The following is a 27,709-nucleotide window of genomic DNA, read 5'->3' as shown; positions in this document are numbered from 1 at the left end:
CTGGATGACAAATGTTACTATTGCTTTTAGGTTTTTTTTTCTCTACTTAACCTTTTTACCAGCACCATCATCAAACATCAACATACTAACTAATAAACAAAAAAACACCTTTTATAATCTTACTATTTAGTTTGTATTTATTTCCTCATCGTACACTTCATCAACCAGATAAAGTAATAAATATTTGACAGAACTCCAATCAAGACAGACAGACATTGAGAGAAAGCTAGGCTAAAAGCAATTTCCTTCACAATAACAAACATTTCTGGGGGTTTTTTAAAAACATTTTTCCCTGTTTCTTTTTGTAAAATTATATTTTAAAAACTAGATCGACTCTAATTTTTTTAATTATTCCGGTACATTTAAGCGTATTGCTTAATATGTGCTATTTATTAACAACAAGAAAACTCACTACTCACATCACACTATATCATCATCATCATCATCATCATCATTCTGTTAAACTAGGAGTTGGTCGACTGAAGCAACTCGTCAGCAGCCGTGGCCATTTAAAGACGCTGAGTGAAACTGTTTCACTTTCCTTTCCAGTAATTGGGTGAGTAGTGGGGGATTAGTCAGTCAGAAACCAGACCGGACCAGCCAAGTGTCAAGTCAGGGCCTGATCCTAAAATTCCCCACTCTTCCCTTATGTAGGTGAACAGGTTCACGTGACCAGGTCGCTGTGATGTGGCGATATTTTACGATACGAATATTTCCCTTTCTTTCCTTTATTAGAACATTAGTTCTGATGGTAACAGAGTCATGTGCTTTCTGTTGTGTTATAATATAGCCACATATACACATGTCTCACACCGATCAGTGACCTACACAGGGGACTCTCTACACATCTGCACTTACCGTCACATATACTACATTAACGTAATTCCATCTCAGATTACATGGTGTGTTTTAGCGCCTCAAACCGTTTCACTTTCCTTTACCAGTAATAATGATAAAACCTGGGATTAGTCAATCAGATACCAAAGGGGCATGCCCAGAGCGCTTCGTGGTGTGCAGCTTCATATAAGAGCGAGGGATGATGGAAAGGTTTACGTCTCTCCGTGTCATCATAGGAATATATAACGGAATATAAACTCTGGATTCTGATTGGTCAGTGCAGCGGTCAATCAAATCACGGGTTTATATTAATGTATTCGCTCTGATATATTTTTCCAATAGGAGCAAAAAAAGTAAGGAAGGAAGGTTCCTCATACAAGTGGGATTTGCTGAGGATTACAACGTACTATTTAGCAAAGAACGACTCTATATAGTGTTATTTATGGTTATGATTAAAGTTTTGGAAATGGGAAAAGGTTCCCATTCTCACTTGTATACATAAACATCCGTTTAGTCTGCAGCTGCTCTTTTTTTGTAGCCAAAAAAAAGACTGCTGTTATAGAAAATGAATCAACACCTTCTGATTAATCAGATTCAACGAGGACTGGTTGTTCCACTTTCCAGTTTTTATTACAAAAATATTAAATATCATAGAACTCACAGGGATCAATAGCAAAATAAAAATAAATAAAAATTTCCGAGTCACCACAGTCACTCAGAACATTCTTGGTTCTCCCTAAATTCCGATACTAAAATGCTGCACACACACGTACTTCATCCCGGAGCTGAGCCAAAGGGCTCGAGATGCTTTCAGTTGTCTCTGACTTACTCCCAAGTTTACTCCTTATTGTCTCATCAAATATCATCCTAATTTAATCTGAGGGTTTGTTATAATATTATGTGCTTTCTTTTCACATGAACAAAGTTTAATAAGACCTAATTCCCTTTTCTGGAAGATTGCTTAATCACTGGTACAAAGCATGAGTGAAGCCAACAAGCTAAATTAAAGACTTGAAAAAATACTTTACTGGGCTGTAACCATCATTAGACTCCATCTCGAATTGTCTTGACCTGGTCTTGACTCCTTTGGTCGTGACTGCCTCAACTCTCTGAAGACTCAGTCTTGACCTGGCCTCGACTCCCTCGAGTCTCAATCTTGACCTGGCCTCGAGACTCAACCTTGACCTGGCCTCGACTCCCTCGGGACTCAACCTTGACCTGGCCTCGACTCCCTCGGGACTCAACCTTGACCTGGCCTCGACTCCCTCGGGACTCAACCTTGACCTGGCCTCGACTCCCTCGGGACTCAACCTTGACCTGGCCTCGACTCCCTCGGGACTCAACCTTGACCTGGCCTCGACTCCCTCGAGACTCAACCTTGACCTGGCCTCGACTCCCTCAAGACTCAACCTTGGCCTGGCCTCGACTCCCTCGAAACTCAACCTTGGCCTGGCCTCGACTCCCTCGAGACACAATCTTGACTTGGCCTCGACTCAAGACTCTTTATTGTCTCAAACTTGTCGTCTTGACTTCAGTGGTTTAAAGATTTTGAATTGAAGCATTAATCCTAATTAAACCTGAGCTTGACTCTGTTTGACTAGTCCTGGACTTAATCGAAAACTCAAAAAACTTAGAAACACACAACCATACAACAAATAACGTTAACTTGAGCTGTATGAATAAAAGCTCTATGAACATCTGGAGCAAAAATAACCACGGGTCTAAAATCTGAACATCTGTCCAAAAAAACACATTCATCTTGCTTTAGAGTTGTCCTGATTCCTCTGTACAACAACAATAACACACCTTTAGTCCTATTTTTTTAGTATATATTATCTGGTGTATACAAGCCTCTATTTTTGTAACTCTTATGTCAAGAGATATTTTAATAAACAAAAAAAATAAAGCAGCCCATACTGTAATAAACACATAAGTTATATACTACAGGCTTATTATTGGACAGAATGACAAATATGTTTATATATAAATATGAATAAAAAAAGGTTTTAATGCGTCTTACAAGTCAAAAACAAATTAGAGAAATACCAAGATTGTGAACAGACGTTGAACAGACGGAAAACAGACGTTAAACAGACGTTAAAACACCGTTAAAAAGACGTTAGACAGAAATTATTAGCTTAGCATCTGGCTAACAACAGGTGATGTGTTTACCCGTGCTAACATGCTAGCTAACTAGCTACCTAGCAACAACACTTCGTTATTTATCACCGATTTAACCACCGAATAACCTCCAAATCCATCGAATAAGATCACAAACACAGGATACATGTAAGTATTTATTATATAGAAACAAAGCCATATTTTCTACCTTTGTCGGTTAAATCTCCGACGAGCCTCCGAAGCGAGCAGAAGAATTGTGCGGAAGTACCTCAGTGGGCGTTACTAAGCATCAACAATAGACACGCCTTCGACACGGCGATCTGCACTGTGATTGGTTCTCAATCTTAGCCACGAACGTATCGTTTCGCAATGGTAACCAGGGGGAAATTCCTCCTCGCGGTAATGTAAACAGCTGGGTTTCACTGATCAGCGAGCCAATAAGCCTGCGTATTTTTCAGGCTCATTAGCATATTTAAAGAGACAACGTCACCTGTTCCAGCTGCTTTATTTTTTCCTGCCGTTTTAATAGGGTAATTAAATAGTGTTATTAATTATGGTGTTCTTAATTACTCTTTTAACCCAATAAACAAACAAAGAAAATAATATATATATATATCAAACCAAATATATAGACAGCTTTAAACATACATACATACATACATGGACCACAGAATAATGTTAATATTACAAGCTAAAAAAATGAACTAAACTTATCTTATTTATTTATTTATTTATTTATTTATTTATTTATTTATTTATTTATTGGGGTCATTTACTTTTTAAAGCTTTAGATTAGATTTATAAATTTGATATTAAAATAATAAAGCAGGCGAGGCTCAGAATCGTGTAATAAACAAACTACTACTACTACAAATAATAATAATAATAATAATAATAATAATAATAATAATAATAATAATAATAATAATAATAATAATAATAATAATTTACACACGTTTGTCATTTTAAAAAGCTTGGATATAAATATAAATAGATTTTCAATTCCTAATTTTCCTATGAGCATATTTTTCACAGGTGATATTTTTAACCTGATCAACATAAACACCTCAATCAAGACCAATATGAATTTCACTTTCTGAGTACAGACTGAAGTCCCAGTATAACTTTATATCTACATATTTGTATGTAACCATGGAAGCTAGATTAAGTAATTCCTAAGTAACTTCAATAAGGGATGTTGTCATTTGGCAAAGAAGCTTCATTCCCAGGAAAATTTCAGAAGTGGCGTAAAAAAGTAGAGCCCACTATTAGTCAATACTAAACTATCTGAGAATTTGTAATCATTAAAAATAAAGAGCACTGAATCAAGAGCCCTGTAATCATTATGTCAGATTAGATTTGTGAACTCACACCATTGTGCTGTACCGTACAAAAGATTAGAGATTAACCCTAAGCCTCTTAATGATTTATCAATCTAATTAACAATCTAATTAATGCTTTGTAACATTTTTTTGAATATCTTTCCTTATATTCCATACTGCAAAATAATATCATTGATGATATGTACTCAGTTTATACACTTTTTAAACCAGAACATGGTTAAAATCAATATGGATGTAATTTTACTTTAGCCAATGAGCTTTGTTTTACTCACACTCTTAATACTTTCATTCATTTGCATATTTGTGGCCTCATTTTAAATATTTTCATGTGTTCAGATATTTTTGGTCTCTCTCTCTCTCTCTCTCTCTCTCTCTCTCTCTCTCTCTCTCTCTCTCTCTCTCCTATTTCTGGTTAAATCATATTATTTTCTAAAAGTACTTTAGATGGATATGTAATGGGGAAATGCTGTGGCCTTTAGGGGTGATAAGCAAAGGTAATCTTGGGAAGAAAAAAATCCCAGAAACCGTCATTGTGCAATCAAATGTGTTCGTTTAGCAGTTTTCTAATGCACCTATGTAATTCTAGACAATTGGTCGTGTCTCTTTATAACAACGATCCACCATAAAGTTGCTAAGTATGCTTGATTTCTAATAGTTTATGCCAGAGATACAGCATGACTTTGCATAGCTCTCGATCATCTCCATGTGTGAGATGTCACATAAATACTGACATCTGGTGGAGTCACATGTTTAGAAAAATGCCAATTCTATTATAAGGTGTTATGAGTCTGAAAAGGCATACAAAAACTCAGGCAAGCGTGTAACATCATGTGAATAAGAGGTGAAACATTGAGTGAATCATGTCAGCAAGCCCACCTACCGAAAAATATACACACACGTGAAAAACGTCTGAAGCGTAACATGAAAACGTGAATCAGGCAGAAACCTGCAGCCTGGTATGAATTCTTTTCACTGAAAACACATGGCGAAGAAATGCTTATATTTAACTGATGAAACTGGACTTTAGACTCACAGACACAACAGAATTTAGTTCAAAATCATTTTAAAAACAATCAAGTAGAAAACGATGCAAAATTAAACAGAACCGAGATGTTGAAATCTAAACCCGTACTTTAAACAAATTTAAATGTACAAACCGGCACTGATCGTGGGTTTAATGGCCTTACCATATGTAGAAATATTGAGTGTCACATTAATAGAATTTATGTGAATATTTACATAATAATAAAAATAGAATCCTAGCAATTATCTTTATCATTTTCATTATGTGCTGAGCTGAATCACAGACCTCTTCCTGGACATTTACATATTATATTATATTATATTATATTATATTATATTATATTATATTATATTATATTATATTATATTAAACGCATTTTATCTAGTAACCGCATACAAGATAACGTAAAATGACGACGTGATGTGCAAGGATTTAACACGTAGAGCTATAAGTACTGCTCATTTTGTAGGTTTAACAGGTGAAAAAAAGCTGAAGGGATTAATAATAGTGATATTTGAGCATATCAGATGTATATGTATATTGTGTATATTGAAAGATTCTTCAGTTAGTGCTGAATGTACTGTAACTTAATGACAGGATTGACAGAGGGGTTACTTATATATATATATATATATATATATATATATATATATATATATATATATATATATATATATATATATATATATATATATATATATATATATATATAGTTTCTTAGTTTCTTTCCACTGTGCACTGACTATATACAGTAGAGCAAAAACCATATAGAGAAATCCTTTCCAGTTAGCTGTTGGCTGTATAAATGTTTCTGCGGTATGTCTGCTACTAACATTTCAGTTAATGGTTAATGTGGTGAATGTCAGGTACAACGTCTCTAACTGCAAGAAAGATACCGAACGTAATGAAGCACCACAGCATCAAATGTGCATGAAGCATCAAATATTATTAAATGAAAGGAAATGGAATTGCAGCTAACAAATTCTATATGTATTCAAATTCTATATGCACACACATTCATACTCATAAATATATAGAGACAGACACAATTATATATTATACACACACACACACACACACACACTCATAAATATATAGAGACAGACACAATTATATATTACACACACACACACACACACACACACACACACACACACACACACACACACCACACACTCATACTCATAAATATATAGAGACAGACACAATTATATATTATACACACACACACACACACACACACCACACACTCATACTCATAAATATATAGAGACAGACACAATTATATATTACACACACACACAGACACACGCACTCACACTCATAAATATATAGAGACAGGCACAATTATATATTATACACACACACACACACACACACACACACATATATATGTGTATATATACATATACATATATATATGTATATGTATTTATATATATGTATATGTATTTACATATATTTATGTACATTTATGCACACACACATACAGTACTCACCTCCTCAACCCGCTTGCGTCCGTAAGGCGTATTTTAAGGAAACTGGTGCCACTGGGGGAAGTGTTAGCTGTGCTTTTTGACAAAAAGGGGGAATTCCCACATAGTCGTAGAGCCCTGATATTTTTTAAGCTCTTTAAAACAAAAAAGGAGGGACCATCTTCTGTTTGTTCAACAGTCTGCCTGGTTAAGTGTTAACAAAGAGCACGTGACACACACCAAACTTTTGGTATGTTCATGGTACAGTATGATACAGTAAGACTCCAGGAAGGAAACATTGACCTAAAGGCACCAGGTTTAAACCCATATGTTTGAGCAGCATGTGCATACAGGCTCTGAGCTCTGTGCAAAGGTTAACATGATGTGCATTCTACTGCAAGATAGATCATAAGCAGGCAAAGGAAAGATTAAAAACCCCAGCAAATTATACGCTGTGAAGTGAATTATTTTCTCTGTGCTCTCAGAAACGAAGACAGTGGAACTTCATTTAGTGTCAGATCTTTTTGATGTAAACACAAAGAATGACACCTAAATGTAAATGTAAAAATAAAAAAAAAAGAAATAAAATAAATAAATAATAAGCATTTGATGTGATTTTGAATTAATTAATATTTTTAGTATACTATTTTACACACACACACACACACACACACACACACACACACACACACACACACACACACACACACACACACACACACACACTTTTATCATGAAATAGGGCATGCTAGTATTCTGTTCTGCAGTTTTTTATTCTTCTTTCTGTCCGTGTGTGCATATAGGTCAAGCTGAAAACACAGTCCTGATGGTTTATTTGCATTTTTCTTCCTAATCGCACATTGGTCTCGCTGCTGCTGCATAATCAATGCTGTCTGAGATGTTGGCCAAGTGCAGGGGATTTCCTAGGCTCACAAGCCTTTTTTTTCTTCTTTCCTCTTTTAACTCAAAGATAGCCTGACAACAGCATGCACAGACACACACACACACACACACACACACACACACACACACACACACACACACACACACACACACACGCACACAGACACAAACATACACACACATGCACCCACACACACACACACACACACACATTTGTGCACTCCAGCACATATGCACATACAAACGCAGATGCAGATGTGGCCTCTTTAAAACTTTGACTCTAAATGTACACACAAGCACACACACACAAACATACCCACACACAGACACAAACATAGACAAACATGCACACACAAACATGCACACACACTCACACAAACACACACACACAAACATACACAGACACACACACTCACACACACAAACACAATCATACACACACACGCACACACACAAAACATACACACACAAACATACAGTACACGCACACACACACATGCACACACAAACACAAACATACACATACACACACACTCACACAAACACACACAAACATACACACACACACAAACACAAACATACACACACACAAACACAATCATACACACACACACACACACACACACACACACACACACACACACACACACACACACACACACACACACACACACACACACACACACATTTGTGCACTCCAGCACATATGCACATACAAACGCAGATGCAGATGTGGCCTCTTTAAAACTTTGACTCTAAATGTGCCTCAGAATCATGTTCAGCACACATGTTTGTAGGTTACTGAACGGAAGTCAATTTCAATTTCATTCATTTCAGTTAACAGTAAAATTGATTGCTCTTGTTGTGTTTTATGAGACTTATTAAAAATGTACAGTATATCTATCTACTCAAAAAAGCGAGGCTGTGAGCCACATATGACTTTTACTGAGGTATCTGAGATGTAACAGATGTGAATGCGGTTGTTTTGCTAGGAATAACCATCACAGTACTAACATTACAGTATAGATATTATAACATATATTTCTCAGTGAACATTACAGAACTAATCATTATTATATTATAGAGAGAGATAAACACGCGATGTCTATGATATATATTACAGTTACAATACAATACTGACATTATAGTGCAGACATTACAGACATTACCTACTGAAGTAGACATATAGCACTACTAATACTACTTCTAATAGTGACTTTACAGTACTGACATTATATTACAGTGTAGAAGTTACACTAATGACATTACAGACCAGATGTTACAGTACTGACATTTCAGTGCAGATATTACACTTCTGATATTGCAGTACTGACAGTGCAGACATTAAACTACTGATATTGCAGTACTGACAGAGCAGATATTACAGTACTGACCTGTAAGTGCAGACATTACACTATTGATACAGCAGTACAGACAGTGCAGATATTACAGTACTGACATTTCAGTGCAGACATTACAGTACTGACATTTCAGTGCAGCCATTACACTAATGACATTGCAGTACTGACAGGGCAGATATTACAGTACTGACCTGTCAGTGCAGAAATTACACTATTGATACAGCAGTATGGACAGTGCAGATATTACAATACTGACATTTCAGTGCAGACATTACACTAATGACATTGCAGTACTGACAGTGCAGACATTACAGTACTGATATTTTAGTGCAGATATTACAGTACTGATATTGCAGTACAGACAGTGCAGATATTATAGTACTGACATTTCAGTGCAGACATTACACTATGTACATTACAGTCCAGATATTACAGAACTGACATTTCAGTGCAGATATTACACTACCGATATTGCAGTACTGACATTGCAGATATTACAGCACTGACATTTCAGTGCAGACATTACACTACTGATATTGCAGTACTGACAGTGCAGACATTAAACTACTGATATTGCAGAACTGACAGTGCAGATATTACAGTACTGACATTTCAGTGCAGACATTACACTAATAATATTGCAGTACGGACATTGTCATGCAGACATTACACTACTGATACTGCAGTACTAACATTCCAGTGCAGACATTCAAGTGCAACATTTCAGTGCTGACATTACATTAATGACATTGCAGTACTGACAGTGCAGACATTACAGTACAGACATTTCAGTGCAGACATTAAACTACTGACATTGCAGTACGGACAGGGCAGATATTACAGTACTGACCTGTCAGTGCAGACATTACACTGTTGATACAGCAGTATGGACAGTGCAGATATTACAATACCAACATTTCAGTGCAGACATTACACTAATGACATTGCAGTACTGACAGTGCAGACAGTACAGGACTGACATTTCAGTGCAGACATTACACTGTTGATACAGCAGTATGGACAGTGCAGATATTACAATACTGACATTTCAGTGCAGACATTACACTAATGACATTGCAGTACTGACAGTGCAGACATTACAGTACTGATATTTTAGTGCAGATATTACAGTACTGACATTTCAGTGCAGACATTACACTACGTACATTACAGTCCAGATATCACAGTACTGACATTTCAGTGCAGATATTACACTACCGATATTGCAGTACTGACAGTGCAGATAATACAGCACTGATATTTCAATGCAGACATTACACTACTGATATTGCAGTGCAGATGTTACACTACTGCCATTGCAGTGCAGACATTACACTACTGATATTGCAGTACTGACAGTGTAGATATTACAGCACAGACATTTCAGTGCAGACATTACACTAATAATATTGCAGTACGGACAGTACATATATTACAGTACTGACATTTCAGTGCAGACATTACACTAATGATATTGCAGTACGGACAGTGCAGATATCACAGTACTGACATTTCAGTGCAGGCATTACACTACTGATACTGCAGTACTGACATTCCAGTGCAGACATTCCCTGCACACATTAATCTCTTGACATTACAGTACTGACATTACAACATGAACGGTGTGTGAACCATTACATGAAGAAGTAAAGAAATTACAGTGAAATGTCTAACAATGCTGACACTCAACCACAAGAAATGTTCTCACAGTTATCATGTTGGACAATTCGAGATATCTGCTTTATGTATGGAGAGAAAAAACAATGAATTGCAGCAGGGAATTTCCTCCAGTCAAAGTTCTGCTTCCTCTCTGTCAGCCGCGACTATCAGTAGAGGTAGTGATAGAAGAGGATTTCTCTGCAGTGATCTTATCCGTAAGTGCAGACGTTACATATAGATGGGAAGTTGTTACAGTTTGGATATTACAATGTAGCTGTTATATAAAAACAAACAGACATTATGTATAGTACAGACTTTACAGATATGTCAGTATTGACATTACAGTGCAAAAAAGTCATTACGGTACTGACATTAGATATGGAACTAGATATAAAGTGCAGACTTTCAACATTATATATAAAAGTAAAGATATTACAGAGCACAAAATTTCTTTAATTCTACATATAGAAGAAAAGACATTACAATACTGACAAGCCCGAGGTGACGGTGGCAAAGAAAAACTCCCTGAGACGATACGAGGAAGACACCTTGAGAGGAGCCAGACTCAGAAGGGAACCTCATCCTCATCTGTGTGACACTGAACAGTAAATACTAATAAGAACATATAAATAATATCCTTTCTACAACAACTTATAGTCAAGTGAAATTGTGCACATTACATACTGTAAGGAAATAAAGATATTACAGTACAGGCGTTACATACAGTATGTACAAAAGTATGTTTAGTATGTGTACAGTGAAAAAAAGGAAGTAAGGCGGTACAGACATTACACAGAAACACATTACACAGAAAATGCAGTTGTTACTGTACATGACATTAATCTCAACCAACAGATATATACAGTAAGGGAGTATGGAAGTGTCAGACACTAAATATGGAAATATATCAGTGAAAATTTAACTACTTTTAAGGTGAACAACTTTCCACACCTGAAGCTACACCACTCACACACAAAGGTACAAACACAGGTGAGGACCAGGATCGGTGTGTAAGGGGCCTTTTTCTTTTACAGACCAGCAGTCAGGTATTATCTGCATAGTCAGTAACATTTACAACAATATGTTTTTTAACTTTTTATTTAGTCACATTAAGAATTAAGTGTAACTTCCATCACAAGCTTAACGCTGACATAACAAGGCACCGTTAATAATGAAAAACTGAGAAAAAGTCTTACAATGCTGCTTTTCATCCACAAAAACCTTTCACACAGTTATCACGTTGGATAATTTGAGATTTCTGTATAGAAAGGGGAAAAAAAAGATGAATTGCATCAGGGAATTTCCTCAGGTCAAAGCGTCTCCTTCTGCTTCCTCTCTGTCAGGTGCGACTGTATATAGAGGTAGTGATTGAAGAGGATTGCTCTGTTTATCTGAGCCGTGAGCGCAGACAGAAACAAATCCCGGCTTATAGGTTGTGTGTGTGTCTGTTAATATCCTCACAACACACACACGCACACACACACACACATACAGAGTTCAGTAATTGTTAAAAGATTAGCACAAAAGCTAAACTGATGCTAGTGCTGTTATGCTAGTTACAATAAAATTGCAACATAAGGTTTTTGTGGCTAAAATTCCAGAATGAGGAAGCTTAGAAATAGTGATTTCACAAAACATATACTAGGTAAACAGCACTATTTCTGTAAGTATTAAAGCTACTCCACAACTCAAGAGTATGTGCAGCTCTGACCATCACACCTACATGTACATGATACTTTTAGCATACTAGAAACTGTTACCAGACAATTGAAAGCACACGATTGTATAGAATGTCTTTGTATGTTGTAGCTTCAGAATTTCCCTTCAATTCAGAAAAGAAGCTTAAACACTCTTCCAGCATGACAACGCCATGCACAGATAAGCCCCATAGCTCCATGAAGACATGATGTGGAGGTTAATTAAGGTTGGAGCGGAAGATCTCGAATGAACTGCACTGACTCAATCCCACTGAACACCTTTGGGATGAACTGGAACTGGAGTCTCTTCAACATCCCGACATCAGAATCTGATCTCACTAATGTTTTTGTAGCTGAATGAATCTAGCACAAATCCTCAGAGATATACTCCAACGTATAATGGAGAACCTTCTGAGAAGACAAGAGTGGAGTTTATTATAGCAACAAAGGAGGATTCATCTTTAATTATATGTTCAACAAGCACATATTGGTGTAACTATGGGGCAAAGTTTTGTCCATGATGTTTATTTTATTTGCATTTCCAAAATTCCAAAATGTAAATCTGACTATTTGGTTGAGCAAAATTAGGTTTGGCTCAATAGATGAAATTATGGGATGTCATGTGACTGTCACTCTCTTTCAACTCTACGTCAGCCCATTTCAGCATCCGAGTGGGTCATGGAAGTGTTCCAACATCATTATGACTGTCGGGAACCTGCTACATTGGACAATGCAGATCAGGGTTTGTAATTAAAGAGCTAACTCTTATTTCCTTTACGTCGATTCATGACATCATACATATCCACAAACGTGTAGATCCATTTGAAAGCGTTTAAACGTATCTGTGGTTCGTAATGAAGTGCTTCATAATATGTCTTCTCAATAAGTCATAATTCATGTTTATTTTATTGTATATCTTTGATAATAGTTCTCACTCACTCACTCATTTTCTACCGCTTATCTGAACTACCTTGGGTCACGGGGAGCCTGTGCCTATCCCAGGTGTCATCGAGCATCAAGCAGGATAATAGTTATAAGTAAAAAATAAGGGCTTATTGTAATACCCTATTAAAAACTACTAAACTCATTCATTCATTCAGCTACAAGAGCATTAGTGAGATCAGACTCTGATGTTGGGATGATGAAGAGACTCCAGTTCCAGTTCATCCCAAAGGTGTTCAGTGGGGTTGAGTCAGAGTCAAGGCTCAGTGCAGGACACTCGAGATCTTCCACTCCAACCTTCACTTCTACACCATGTCTTAATGGAGCTCAGGGACTAAATTCCTTAGAATTTCTGTAACTTGCAGACAAAATGTAAACAAACGACAACTGACTACATTTAATTTACCGTCATTCTAATTTACAGAGGGATTATCAGTAGTAAATTGCATTAAATTTGATTTGCTAACTTTAGGTTAGCAAAAATATAGCTTTAGTTGAAGTTGAACGCTGTACATATACTGTATGTGTATGTGTACAAGTTATACATGTTAATGAATTCTGGGAAATGAAAAAGGTTTTTAAACCTGATCAAATGAAAAATATTGAAATGTATAAATAAAGTAAACGAGTAAAGCTGTTAAAAAAAAGGAATGTTTGGTATGAAAGAATTTGTCTGTAAAACTGAAATATTAATTACATTGTGTGTTAATTCTTTTTCTCTTTCTTTCTTTCTTTCTTTCTTTCTTTCTTTCTTTCTTTGAAAAATGAATGTTTTAGAAATCTAATAATAATTAAAATAAAATAAAAAGTTATAGGCAGGGTCTCCAACTTTTGAGAAATGCTTCAGAAAACTGAGTCGGGCCGAATAATAAACAAAAATCAAAACAAACGTGCGGCCAATGAGCAGAAAGGGGCGGGGCTTGTCAATATAGGCGGAGAGAGTGTTCAGTGCGCATGTGTGATATTAGCAGAAAGCGGTTTTAACATTGACATGGAGGATAAAAACAAAGAAAGAAAGTGAAGAAAGACTTACGATAAGGCAAGAAGTAGGACGTGTTAATATAGGATCAGCTTTCCAGCGCTGGAGAGAACTGAAGGAGCAGGAAGTCGGCCACATATTCACAGGTTGGAGTTTCCCGAGTCAATAACTCCTGAGCTAAACGCTGTTACTACACAAATAACACCTCTTTTCTATCGTAGTAATGTAGAGAGGCAGCTACAACCGTGTTTTGTGTAGTAACAGCGTTTAGCTCAGGAGTTATTGACTCGGGAAACTCCGACTTGTGAATATGTGGCGGACTTTGCTTTGTTGGTTTTGCTTTGTTACACAGAACTAATATATGCCTTTGTCCTTTACATGATTATGCTTGTGTGTCATTTTTGCTTGTTTGTTTATCTGCAATCGTATTGTTCTTCCCTTCAGCTATGATAAAGACACGTTTCTTTCCGTTAGTCGCCTGGGTTACGTACGTATGTGTGGGCGGAGCTATCGATACAGGGGTGGGACACATTTGGGTTAGGGGCGTGTTTGTTTTAGTGATTTCAAATGTCAACATTGGCTTTCAAAAATCTGAGACCCCGCCTTTAAGGCAACATTTCTAGTAAAAATCCAGGCTGCAAAAAAAAAAAAAAAAGCTAAAATAAATCAATAAGCAAATAATTACTAAAAAAATGTTTTTTTTCCAGTATCTCACCAACTGTAATGTTATTATGCAAATAATGAAATCCGCTCTTTGGATTACACCAAAATACAGTAGACTAATTTTAACTTCATGTATCTTTATGTTGTCCTGTCAAAATTCATTCAACAAAATAAGGAACACTGACATCAGTAGGTTCAAGGTTTTTATTTCATTGTTCACATTTTGCGAAACGTTACTCTGAGCGTGATTACTTTAAAGCACTGACGGAGAGAATAATTACACTTCGACGTCATCTTCACACGAAGCCACTGAGTAAAACGGTAAAAAAATAAAAAGTGAATCAGAAGACACAGTGACTGCGGCAGGGGCGGAGCTGGGGGAGTGCGCAGTTCAAAGGTCATTGACTTTGGCATTACTGTAGTGACAGAAATCGCAACACATCAGGTTTGGTGAAAGAGGACGGGATCACGACGTAGAGTCTGCTAGACCGACTCGGATCAGACTCCTAATCCTCACCACCGCAGAGGATTAGCAGGGTTTTACGGTAATCTCCTGACGTGTCTCCCTGGAAACACAACATTACACCAGGTTCAATAAGCAGTAAAATAAATAAATAAATAAATAAATAACAGCGATTTTAGTTGTGTTAACTTGTCAAAGCACAACAGGTGAAGCCTGTAAAGAAAGACATTTCACTTTTATACCTTTTTTAAAAAGTTATTTTTACCCAAAGCATATGTTTGGCATAAAATAAAATGTACACAATGTCCTCACAATGTTTATCTTAGACAAAATATGTTTTCCACAATGTTTTCTATAAATTTTTCAAACGATAAAATAGAACTGTTGAAAATAATTTCTTTAACCTTCTGTGTAAATGTGATTTTTTTTAAACAACTCAAAATGTTATCTCAAAATCAAAATTTAAAACATCTAGTAGTATTTGCTGTTATAATAGTGTTAATAATTATATTATAATTATTAACACATATGCGAATAGAGACATCGAGTGTGCACAACCTTAAAACAAAACAAAAAAATAAATAATTAAAAAAACAAATACATGTTTTAGGGAAAAAACAAAAAGAAACAAAAACAAAACAGTCTTTTATAACAAGGCATGTGACCAAATCATAAGTGAATTGAATTCTGATCCCAGATCAAGATCAGCAACAGGACCTTCTTCATATGTTGGTTTTATCTACCTGCTGGAGTCCAAAAAACCTATAAATAAATGTACAGGACTTGATCCGAAGAAAAGCAGAAAATAATTTGTACTGTTCCACAGAAGTCTGAGCTTCAAGACTGACATCAAGAAGTGAAGAAATCGAAGTGACCAAGAACAAGACGACAAAAAAGACAAAAAGACAAGACGGAAACGTACTAAGTGAGCCAGGAAGGCTGCCGAAAGTCCTGCAGCATCATTAAAGGAGCTGCAGGAATCTGGTGAGTACTGATCACTTCCTGTATGTTCAACAGTAAGTTGTAATTCTTCATGTCTGTGGTTATGGTGTAGGTAGAAAAAAAACCCTGATGAGATCAAGGTAGGTCTTTCTGAACGTAATTCTAAACGATATCTATTGTGCAGAAAGGAGACAGCTCATCATATAAAGAACACAATATGCAAGGTGAAGCATGGTAGAATTTTAATTGCAGTTTATTTATTCATTCATTCATTCATTTTCTACCGCTTATCTGAACTTCTCGGGTCACGGGGAGCCTGTGCCTATCTCAGGAGTCATCGGGCATCGAGGCAGGATACGCCCTGGACGGAGTGCCAACCCATCACAGGACACACTCTCATTCACTCACACACTACGGACAATTTTCTAGAGATGCCAATCAACCTACCATGCATGTCTTTGGACCGGGGGAGGAAACCGGAGTACCCGGAGGAAACCCCCGAGGCACGGGGAGGACATGCAAACTCCACACACACAAGGTGGAGGTGGGAATCGAACCACCAACCCTGGAGGTGTGAGGTGAAAGTGCTAACCACTAAACCACCGTGCCCCCCTAGTTTATTTATTATTTTTAAAATATTATTTATTCATAAGATGTTTATTAAATACTGTATCACTGTTTGTTCCTGTTATATCTTTAGATTAGTGACTTCTGCAGGTTTTATATATATTAACTATTTAAAAAAAAAATTAAGTATTACCTATGAAATGTATGAAATACTGGAAATTAAGATACAGTGCCAAAAGATGAAGAGATTACATGAAACATCTGCGTAGTATGAATTTTTGGCCTGGTTTTAAAAAAAAGGGGTCGTAACTCATCGCACAGGCTTTGTTTGTCTTTCCAGTGAACTTTTGTCTGCACGTAAAAACACACGTGTGTGTACCAGCTGCGAAACCCTCTGCACAAATAGTTCCTGCACCATCTGCCAAGTGATGGCGTGGCTTTAAGAGTTTTTAAAGATGTTGATGATATCTATGGGACTATACAGAATGGAAATGTTTTTTTTTTTCTAAGCTCTTTGTTCTGATAATGTTTTGCACTTTTTTTAATCAAACCGTATCAGTCAAAAGCCAATTTTAAACGCAGGTTATTATTTATCTTCAAAGGGAGTTTTGATGGTGGAGCTGGTGTAGACCTGTTAGAGCGGACTTCCTGTCTCGGAGCTGCACGCTGAGGAAGTTGAGTGCACTGGGGAAATTCCTAAACAGCTGAGTTGAATACAAACACTGCAGAAACCCGGCCGTGCTCTCTGTTTCCTCCCTCCGCTACCAAACCCCAAAGAGGATGTGCAACGTTCACACATGTATCGAACAGGACGCCTCGCACACAACACTTTCATTCATACATACACAACAGGCACACAGACACCGACACACAATGCTGAAGAACATGACACTTACGACCATCGTCTCTACCTGGATGAACTCGTGCAGCGAGGCATCGTGAGTGTCCTTGAACTCTTTGCGTATGTTGAAGAGGTCGATCTCCGAGCGGGAAACCATGATGCGGATCAGTGCTCGGTCGTCCGTGCCTAGGCCCTGCAGCGGCAAAAAACAACATGGTTGCATATTTATTCTATAAGATGAATCTAAGGAAACACATTGCGGTTGAAGGCTTGTTTATAACATGCCAAGTTAACACCAGAGACCACATAATCCACACACGCAACATGACCTTTAGCGGCTTGAGATATAACATCCTGTGTAGCATTGAGGGCAATTAAAAATATTCAGTACCAATGCCAGTGCTTGTAGTGACATCACAACAAACATCCTTGTAGTGCATTGAGGGCACCTGCAAGTGTATGCATGTACAAATTTTGACATCTGATTGCTGTATTAGATATACAATTATCCCAGATCCCAGATTTCTGTAGCACGATGCGTTTGTTAGGATTTTGGTTATTCCATGATGTATAGAACTAGGTTTGTGTTTGAGTTCCAGTTTCAGCTTTACTGTATATAATTCACAACGCAATGCATTTTTGCAAGGAATGCAACGGTTTTGTTTAGAATGTAATGAGTAGGAAGTCAGGATCATGCTTGGATCTAGGATTTTTGTTGGAACATCAGGGGGTCTTTTCGGCAGTCGTGTCTTGTGCCATGTGTTTTTGTTTACGTGTTGTGTTCACTTGTCTGCACCACCCTAGTCTTAATTCTCTGCTAACCTGTTCCTTATGTGTCTAATTGTCTTCTCTTTTCATCCCGACCGCGTTGCCTTGGTCACTGTGGTATCCTTGTCATTGTGGTATCTTTGGTTTCTGTAATTGGTTTTGTAGTTTTTGAATTTCATTTTATTTTCCTTCCCCGGTTCTTTTTTTTTTTCAGTGTTTTCTGTTTTGTGTTAGTTTTTGTTAAAAAATTGTGTTTTTATCTATCCTTGCGTTTGGGTCTGGTTTTTATCCGTGAAGACGCCTCAGTTCTTCTGACATTTTGATCACACTGAAAGAATTTTGGTTATGATCTAACTACCGAAATCAGCATTAAATATTTCTTTCACTGCCTTAGCAGTCTAGTTGTAAGGGTGAACTTTTTGGACTCAACTTTTCAAAAAGTGAAAAATGCACTGGGAGTCTTTTGGTTAGGACACAATGGATCAGGAAGTGTTCATTTATAATGTAATGGACAGAGAGGGTTTTGTTTATTATGTAAAGGATTTTGAATGTTTTGTTTAGAATGTAATGGATTTGGAATATTTTGTTTTTAACATTATGGTTTCAAAGTGTTTTCTTCATAATGCAAAAGATTTGGAGTGTTTTGTTTATAATGTAATTGATTTGGAGTGTTTTGTTTATAATGTAATAGACTTTTTGGTGTATTTTTTATAATGTAATAGATTTGGAGTGTTTTGTTTATAGCATTATGTTTTCAAAGTGTTTTCTTCATAATGCAATATATTTGGAGTGTTTTCTTTATAATGCATTGGATTTTGAGTGTTTTGTTTATAATGTAATGGATTGGAAGTGTTTTGTTTACAATGTAGTGGATTTGGAGTGTTTTGTTTATAATGTAATGACTTGGAAGTGTTTTGTTTATAATTTAATGAATTGGAAGTGTTTTGTTTATAATGTAATGGATTTGGTGTGTTTTGTTTATAATGTAATGGATTGGAAGTGTTTTGGTTTTGTACGATGTAGAAACTAGAACGTTTTCAGCTCAGACTTAGGACTTGTTTGTTTGTTTTTTGCAGTGGGAAGAGTTTTGGTTGTTAAATAACGTAATGCTAACACACTACTTTACCCCGTGACAGACGTACTGATCGATCTAGTCTTTCTCAAAGCAGTGCGTCACAAAAACGATCATTAAACAATTAAACTCAAATCTGTTTTCAGGAAACTGCATAGAGATTAGTTTATATCTTGGCTTTGATTGAAATGAAAGTCACCCTGTTTATACCTTCATGGCTTTGTACAGACGGTCTGCTAAGTAAGATGGCTGGTTCTTCACGCTTCGCACTAAAACAAGGAAAGACAAAGATATTACAAAAATACTGACTGTGACAAACAAAGCAGCTTCTTTTCACTTAGCTTAGCACTCTTCTTACCAATAGCAAACATGACATTTTTAACGTCCCCGGACATCTCCTTCTTAATGATCTGCTCAATGTCCTTGTTGCTGCACTTGACGAATTCCTGGAACACTGTGGTTAAAAAAAAAAGACCAGGAAATGGTACAAAAATGGTGTTGGGTCTAAACCAGGGTCTTAAGCAAAGGTGATGGCTTTAAATCTCACAATAATGTTGATACAGAGAAATTTGCTCATATTTAAAATCATGAGGTTAACAACCACAGATATATCGATTCTCCTTTAACATCAATTACACTAGCTGTTTTATAGAAAACAATAATAAAGCGCTACCTTTTCTCAGGTGTGGGAAACTCCTTGTGCACAGGATGCTCATAAATTTATCGATCCGATCATCAGAGTCGGCATTGCAAGCATCTGCCAAAGTCTGAAAAAAAGGAAAGAGAGCTGTTAAGTCCAGTCTACTATGTAATGGATTGCTAAAAACTCTCACGTTGCTAATAATAAATAAAGGAAAGCACAATTAGCGGAGTTCATCCAAATAGATCTACTAGAATTTGACCACCACATATGATGACGTTAATGATCTAACGAGTGCTGCCTTTAAGGAAGTCTTACAAACACAGTTCCCTTTATTGCAGCTAAACTTAAACGTGTGACATCAGTTGGACCCAAAATTAACTCAGCCAGTTTCGAAACAAATATCTGTGGTGTTTTCCAAATAGAACCCTCCTTCTATGACATGCTAGCACAACTAATGTCTGTGATGATATCTGTTGTCTACCACTCACTTGGGAATCTTCTAAAACTTTAGCCATGTCAGGTAGACCTTCATCACGAGCTCCCTGCAAACACACGAGGTGTAATAAATCAATCAATAAAATGCCAACATTTTAAAAATAATGCTTTACATGAAATCACATGCACGTGTGAGCGAACTGCTAACCTGCGCCAGGGAAACCAGGATGCGACAGAAATGTCCTGAAGTGTCTGAGTGAATAGCATCTTCCAGACTCTTCTTAAAGGCTGCGGAAAGAAACAAAGACTGAAACAGGAGCACTTTAGAAACTGTTTTAAGGTTGGTATGAGGTTCAGCAGACTGTGAAACCTTTCTAAAGAGGCCAAAAGAAAGATTTGCACCTGTTTGGCTGCTCGTGTTCATTACTGAATGTCTTTGTCATGTCTCATTACAAAGTGGTGTTAATATGAAGCTCATATGTAAATAGACACTCAAGGCTTTAAGAATTTGTAGTGCTTCATAAGGATTTCTGTTTTTTTTTTCTAGGCTACTAGGTGATATATTTATAAAAATGATACAAATAATATAAATGATTATTTTAATTCAGACAAATGTTTGTATTTTCAAAGTAAATGCCAGTCAATTACAATCGCTATGAAAGTTTTTTCAATACATTTAACAAGTTTCCTAATCTCTTAACAACGGTTAGCACAACATCCGTCTTTGTAGGCTATACAATTAACACATGCCAGTGTATTGGTAAAAAGGAGAAGAAAAAGAAGAAGAACATGAGTAGGAGCAAATGGGATTTAACTGTTTCTTAAGTTCAATAGATGTACAGTAGTTAATCAGTCAAAATGTGCAGACTTCATATTTGAAAGCAATGCATTAATAAAGAGAAGAATGTAATCACATGCTACCTGGCCCTGTGCTTTAATAATACTGTTTTTAACCCAGTCTGATTGACGTTTCCTCTTATGGGAATCCCCACCACCATCTCACAGGCGGTGCCACTACTGTATCAGTAATGCTCGAGTGAAGTTTGCCAAACAAACCCAGAGTCAATATACATATAACCAAGAATAATATACATACATATACATATAATATATCTGAATATATATTCAAGGAATTGTAATTTCTTTGCTAAATCTATAAAATGCTTCAGATCCACCTCCAGGAAGTCACTGACAATACTTAAACTTATAAAGAGCTTTTACAGAATGACTGATTTTTTTCCCTTTGGCAATTTCTGCAATGATCTAAAATGATATACTGTCAAACGTTTGCATTAACGTCTCCATAAAGTTTGTCTTTGTCTAACTAATGCTTCAAATACAGTATGAAACGTTTTAAAATGTTGCAGAAACGTTATAGCCACAATCTAACACTGCGATCTAACATTCAAAAGAACATCAGCTTGATACCGATGTTACGGTAGTGTTGCTGCAACGTTCTAATAGGTTTGACAACGTTATTAGAACATCATACTCATAGAATTTGAAGTTAGGCCCAAAAAAGTAACGTTATTAAAACATTATTGCAAATATTCCGACAAAAACTTTGTGCTTTGTAGCAGGGATTATATATTGTATTGTACACCAAAATGTTGCTTTTTTTTGCCTTATGTTTATTTCTTCCAGTTATTTCTGTGTAGCTTTTTTTATTATTATTTAGGTTCAGATGGATTTTATTTACTAGAGTTTCTTTAGTTGATTTAATTCTCCATCCTCTATGCTATGTTCACAATCGCTGTGCCTTGAAGTCGTCAGGAGGCGTTTCCGATTACCCGTTGCCATAGTAACAGCGTTTATCGCTGTTTATGTGTCGTGACTAGGATTCCAAATAATTTTTTTGTTTGTTTATGTATAAAACCCAGCATTGTTTATCTGTATTATATCATTGACGGAGAAGCAGCGTGTGCTCTTTGCCACGGTCTCCGCATACTTTTTTACAACATTGTGACGTCACTAATGTGGACACGCCTAAATCTAATCACCTAATCTTGATGTCGGTCACACCGCCGGAAGTCGTAGCTCTTGTCAAAAATATCCAAGAACGATCTCCGGTCTCTGTGGGTGTGAACGTAGCACAGCAGATTGTTATATAGCCAATCAAACATCACAAATGTAGCTCTGACATCACTGGGTGTACACAGGAAGTGTGTTTTTCCCGCCTCCAAACGATCACAAAATCTAACCGTTGTGTTGCTTCATGCTCATTAAAGTAAAAGCAAATGAGACATTTTTTTTAATTAGCATGTATTTGTTTGGATATGTTAAATATATTCATAAATAAAACTAAAATGCACCCAAGTCATTATTATTTAGTTTTTTGTTTTTTTTTTATTTTTATAAATATACTTAGCATATCCAATCTGATATGATTTTTTAGATTAAAAAACAACTGAAAGAATTTATTTTATAAGTATTTATTTCATGGAAAGGGAACTAAGTGTGAATGCAAGCAATTATTTTTCAAATTGTGTAAATTTATACTAAGTACAATCACACACATCACACAGAAGAGAGGTGTGGCTTCTGTATTACGTCATATACGAATGGAGGCGTATTGAAGTTTTTCTTTATTTTCACAATTCCTGCTTCCTGAATATATTTGTAGAAAATTTAACAAAATTCAATCCTTTTATGATACCAGTTTATTTCTAGATAAAGGACATAGTAAATGTGTAAATACTGAATTTGTCAGAACTGAACTGACCAGTTAGAGGTGTGTGATGCTGCCCCCTAGAGGATATTGCAAATAAAACAAATAAACACATAATTTACATCATCACTTTTCACCACTGAATGTCTTTGTCATGTCTTAAGATATTGTAGTGTTTCATAAATATTTCAGGTTTTTTTTTAGGGGTCAAAAATTTATAGAAAGTAAAAAAAAACAAAAAACGATTTCTTCACACAAATGTTTGTATCTTCAAAGTAAATGTTGATATCAAACCCATTTCTGCTTTCTGAGGTGACACAAGCACGCACACACACACACACACACACACACACACACACACACACACACAAACACACAAACACACACACACACACAGACACACACACACACACACACACACACACAAACAAACACACACAGACACACACAGACACACACACACACACACACGCACACACACAAACAAACACACACAGACACACACAGAAACATACACATACAAACACGCACAGACACACACAGACACATACACAGACAAACACACAACACACACACACACACACGCACAGACAGACACAGACACACACACAGACACACACACAGACACAAACAACATGTCCATGTCTCACCTTTCTTATAGGCATCACACATGGCCTGGATCTCCTGATTGCTCCTCGTCACCAGGATCTCAATCAGGGCGTGTTCATCAGTTCCAGCACCCTAAACATACACAAGTGAGAATCTTAACAAACTACTATTTTGTTTGTTTCATCCATACTTCAGAATTTTCCATGAAAACTAACCTGTCTATGTCGACTGATCTAAAGTAAACACTATTTACACTACAGTCATTTACATATAAAATCATGAGGATTTATTTACTGTTGCCATGGTGATGTGACGTCGTATGCAAAACTTGGGGTTGAGGAGAACAAAATCGAGGGGCTTTTTATTTCTAATTAAAGTCTTGTTTTCTACTTCCTGTTATAGCATTTTATACCTTTGCTTGTTCATGGATGGTTTAATGGACAGCGATACTTAGAGCAATAAAGCAGACGTTGAGTGTCACATCTTTGTCCTGCCTTTAACTAAACAACCCAGACACCTTCATAGATAAAATATAATAACAGTTAACCAATGGCTGAGAGGAAGAAGGACAGAAATCAAAGGGAATCTTTGGGGTGGCAAAACTTTCTATTTCTATCCAACATAGAGTCTGAGTTTTCTGTTCTATTAGGGAGCATATTAGGCAGTAGTTCTGCTATACCTCCATGGCCTTCTTCATCATCTTGGCATCAAATTCAGCCGGAGTCATCATCAGACCCATGATAAGACGACACAGGTTCTTGGAGAGCTCCGACTTCAGGTCGGCCATGAGGTCCTGCAGAGATGCAGAGAGAACAATCAGCACCTAAGATCAGCTCACGGCAGTGACACGACACGAGGGTGGACGCTGCAGTGAGGAGGAAGATGAGGAAGAGTAGGACGACTTACCCGGCCCAGCAGCGATTTGAAGACATGCCTGATCTCCTGCCTCTGAGCATTGCTCCTCTTGGTAACGATGTTAATGATGGTGTCCTCGTCCGTTCCTGAACAAACACAGAATATTGTGGGATATTGCTTAGGAGTGTTAAAAAATTTTTTACATTTAAAATTTTAAGTCAGTCCTTTCATTAATTTAAAATTTGTGTATTTTTAATTGTACCTTCTTTATGTACAGTATCTCACAGAAGTGAGTACACCCCTCAGATTTTTGTAAATATTTTATTATATCTTTTCATGTGACAACACTAAAGAAATGACACTTTGACAACGTGTAAAGTTGTGAGTGTCATTAATGTCTAAACTGCTGGCCACAAAAGTGAGTACACCCCTAAAGGAAAATGTCCAAATTGGGCCCAAAGTGTCAATAATTTGTGTGGCCACCATTATTTTCCAGCACTGCTTTAACCCTCTTGGGAATGGAGTTCACCAGAGCATCACAGCTTGCCACCGGAGTCCTCTTCCACCCCTCCATGACGATGGTGGTGCTGGTGGATGTTAGAGACCTGGCGCTTCTCCACCTTCCGTTTGAGGATGCATCTCAAATGCTCCATAGGGTTTAGATCTGGACACATGCTTGGCCAGTCCTTCACATTTACCCTCTGCTTCTTTAGCAAAGCAGTAATCGTATTGGACCGACTTCTGTCAGATACTGTATATAATTCTGTCTCTCCTTGATATCTAAATAGCAGTGGTTCAGTGGAGGTAAAGAACGTAATATAACAGCTGCTTGCACATTAATATTATTATTATAATCTGTGCTGTAAGTGTAAGTGAGTCTGCTCACCAAAACCCTTCATGGCCTTCCTCAAGTCCTGAGCATCACTGGCAGGGTCAAAGTCAGGGCAGGGCTGAACGGTTCCCCTTAACTGAGAGAGAGAGAGAGAGAGAGAGAGAGAGAGAGAGAGAGAGAGAGAGAGAGAGAGAGAGAGAGAGAAAGAGAGAGAGAGAGAGAGGGAGAGAGAGATCCAAACTATTATATGTGAATTGTATGCATTAGAAACATGATCCAGCTCACACAACCATGTAAACACACACACATGCCTACACAGGCCACAAATGAAATATCCATACATATATAAACACACACAATGACAAAATAAGTACATACACACACACACACACACACACACACACACTACTGACATTATATACAATGTGTGTGGATCAGATAACACCGAATATAGCAAGTGATTGAGGTCGTGTAACAGAGTTGTTATGGAAGATCGCTTTCCCTTTCTATCCCTGTGTGTGTGTGTTTGTGTGTTTGTGTTTGTGTGTATAGCTTTGTGATGATGCTTGTTTTGCTTGGCACAGAATCTGGATTAAAGCAAATTGCATTAAAATACAGTCAACAGAGCAGTAAAAGGCAGTCGTAATATAATTAATAACATCTGTGTGTGTGTGTGTGTGTGTGTGTGTGTGTGTGTGTGTGTGTGTGTGTGTGTGTGTGTGTGTGTGTGTGTGTGTGTGTGTGTGGTTTCCAAACCTGAACTTTGGTCATTGAGCTGATCTCCCACATCTTGTATGCGATCTGTGCAGCTTCAGGGAAAAACTCTCCTGCAACACTGCAATGCACAGCCACAACCACACACACACACACACACACACACACACACACACACACACACACACACACACACACACACACACACACACACACACACACACAAAACACTCAACAAAGGTTAGTTTGAACACAGAACTTGGTTACACAACCTGAAAGTAAATTATTAGTTACATTTTTTTTTTAAGTCTGTCAAAATAATTTTTTTAAAAGTCTTCATGTCATTAGCATAGATGCTAGTCAGCCACATTTTGGATGCTAGTTAGTCACATTCTGTTACTTTTAACTGCCTTTAAGTGCAAAATTCATGCTGTCTGTAAAGTAACTCCAAATATTTTACTTGTGTTTAAAAGTTTAAATGTTAAGAGTTACCAGAACTAAAATGCACAACAATTTCTTTGTCACCTAAAAGCTTCTTGTACTCATTAGCTACTTCATTAGCCTAGTAGCTCCATGGCAAAACAATTTTACTAGAGGAATACTTTATATAAAGTCCTTCAGCTATGAACTTAAAGCACTAAAATAATTTAGCCATAACATGTTTGCACTCATGACAGAAAACACAGTTCTGTGCTTGCTGCCTTTCACCAGCTAAACTGCTGAGATTCCAGACATTCATCCATAATGGTGTTATTAATGTGGAGTTAAAGTCATATAAAGGAACTTACTCATCATCTCCACCACACAGATTCAACAGTGTGCGCTTGTACTCTCCAGACGTGTCGTCCTGTCACAGCACAGCCATACGGTCAGATTATACGGTTCAGAGTAAATCAGATTTTAACTACATTTTAAATACAGTACTTTATTTCTTTCTTCTTTTTACCCTTTTTTAATTTCTAGACTGTTTATCCTCATGAATTAATTATTTATACATTTCCTGTACCAAATAAAATGTTATGAGTAGAATTTTCACTATTACCAGTATGTTTATTAGTAGAGGGACAATGTGGATCAAAGTAAACAATGTAAATGATTTAGTGCAGCGATCACATTGTAAATCACAAGCGATTTACAAAATCATCGACTTATCGTTTCATTATATCACATTGTATCCTCCTTTTTTGTATTATATCATATTTCATTGTATCAGATCTTACTGATCATATTGTATTTTATCCTATTGTAGTGTATCACAGTGTATCATAGTGTATCATATAGTAGTGTATCTTCTTG

The 27,709-nt window shown here is 36.8% G+C and overlaps 2 protein-coding genes across 14 annotated transcripts in view; both read right to left on the bottom strand.

The window, feature by feature from the left end:
* tnip1 (TNFAIP3 interacting protein 1) overlaps positions 1 to 6,969 on the bottom strand; it is a 28,877-nt gene extending 21,908 nt beyond the window's left edge. For 11 of the 12 annotated variants that reach the window (XM_047819146.1, XM_047819149.1, XM_047819150.1 and 8 more), the window contains exon 1: positions 3,167 to 3,319. The gene's annotated coding sequence lies outside the window, so the exon portion shown is untranslated. Of the gene's footprint in view, positions 1 to 3,166; positions 3,320 to 6,824 lie in introns of those variants that run through there. The other variant, XM_047819147.1, reaches the window with a different exon arrangement.
* Positions 6,970 to 15,194: 8,225 nt separating this feature from the next.
* Positions 15,195 to 27,709, bottom strand: part of anxa6 (annexin A6) — a 30,157-nt gene continuing 17,642 nt past the window's right edge. The window contains exons 13-25 of one of the 2 annotated variants that reach the window (XM_027163462.2): positions 27,202 to 27,260; positions 26,456 to 26,534; positions 25,754 to 25,835; positions 24,919 to 25,013; positions 24,692 to 24,805; positions 24,054 to 24,144; positions 20,944 to 21,023; positions 20,789 to 20,842; positions 20,331 to 20,424; positions 20,016 to 20,111; positions 19,868 to 19,926; positions 17,873 to 18,010; positions 15,195 to 15,570 (exon numbers count right to left, since the gene is read on the bottom strand). In XM_027163462.2, the coding sequence (XP_027019263.1) occupies positions 15,511 to 15,570; positions 17,873 to 18,010; positions 19,868 to 19,926; positions 20,016 to 20,111; positions 20,331 to 20,424; positions 20,789 to 20,842; positions 20,944 to 21,023; positions 24,054 to 24,144; positions 24,692 to 24,805; positions 24,919 to 25,013; positions 25,754 to 25,835; positions 26,456 to 26,534; positions 27,202 to 27,260 (1,101 nt within the window). In that variant the 3' untranslated portion in view covers positions 15,195 to 15,510. The remainder of the gene's footprint in view (positions 15,571 to 17,872; positions 18,011 to 19,867; positions 19,927 to 20,015; positions 20,112 to 20,330; positions 20,425 to 20,788; positions 20,843 to 20,943; positions 21,024 to 24,053; positions 24,145 to 24,691; positions 24,806 to 24,918; positions 25,014 to 25,753; positions 25,836 to 26,455; positions 26,535 to 27,201; positions 27,261 to 27,709) is intronic. The other variant, XM_027163463.2, reaches the window with a different exon arrangement.

The sequence above is a fragment of the Tachysurus fulvidraco genome, chromosome 10 (assembly GCF_022655615.1).
Source record: "Tachysurus fulvidraco isolate hzauxx_2018 chromosome 10, HZAU_PFXX_2.0, whole genome shotgun sequence".
NCBI lineage: Eukaryota > Metazoa > Chordata > Actinopteri > Siluriformes > Bagridae > Tachysurus > Tachysurus fulvidraco.
This window is presented reverse-complemented; position numbering and strand designations above follow the sequence as displayed.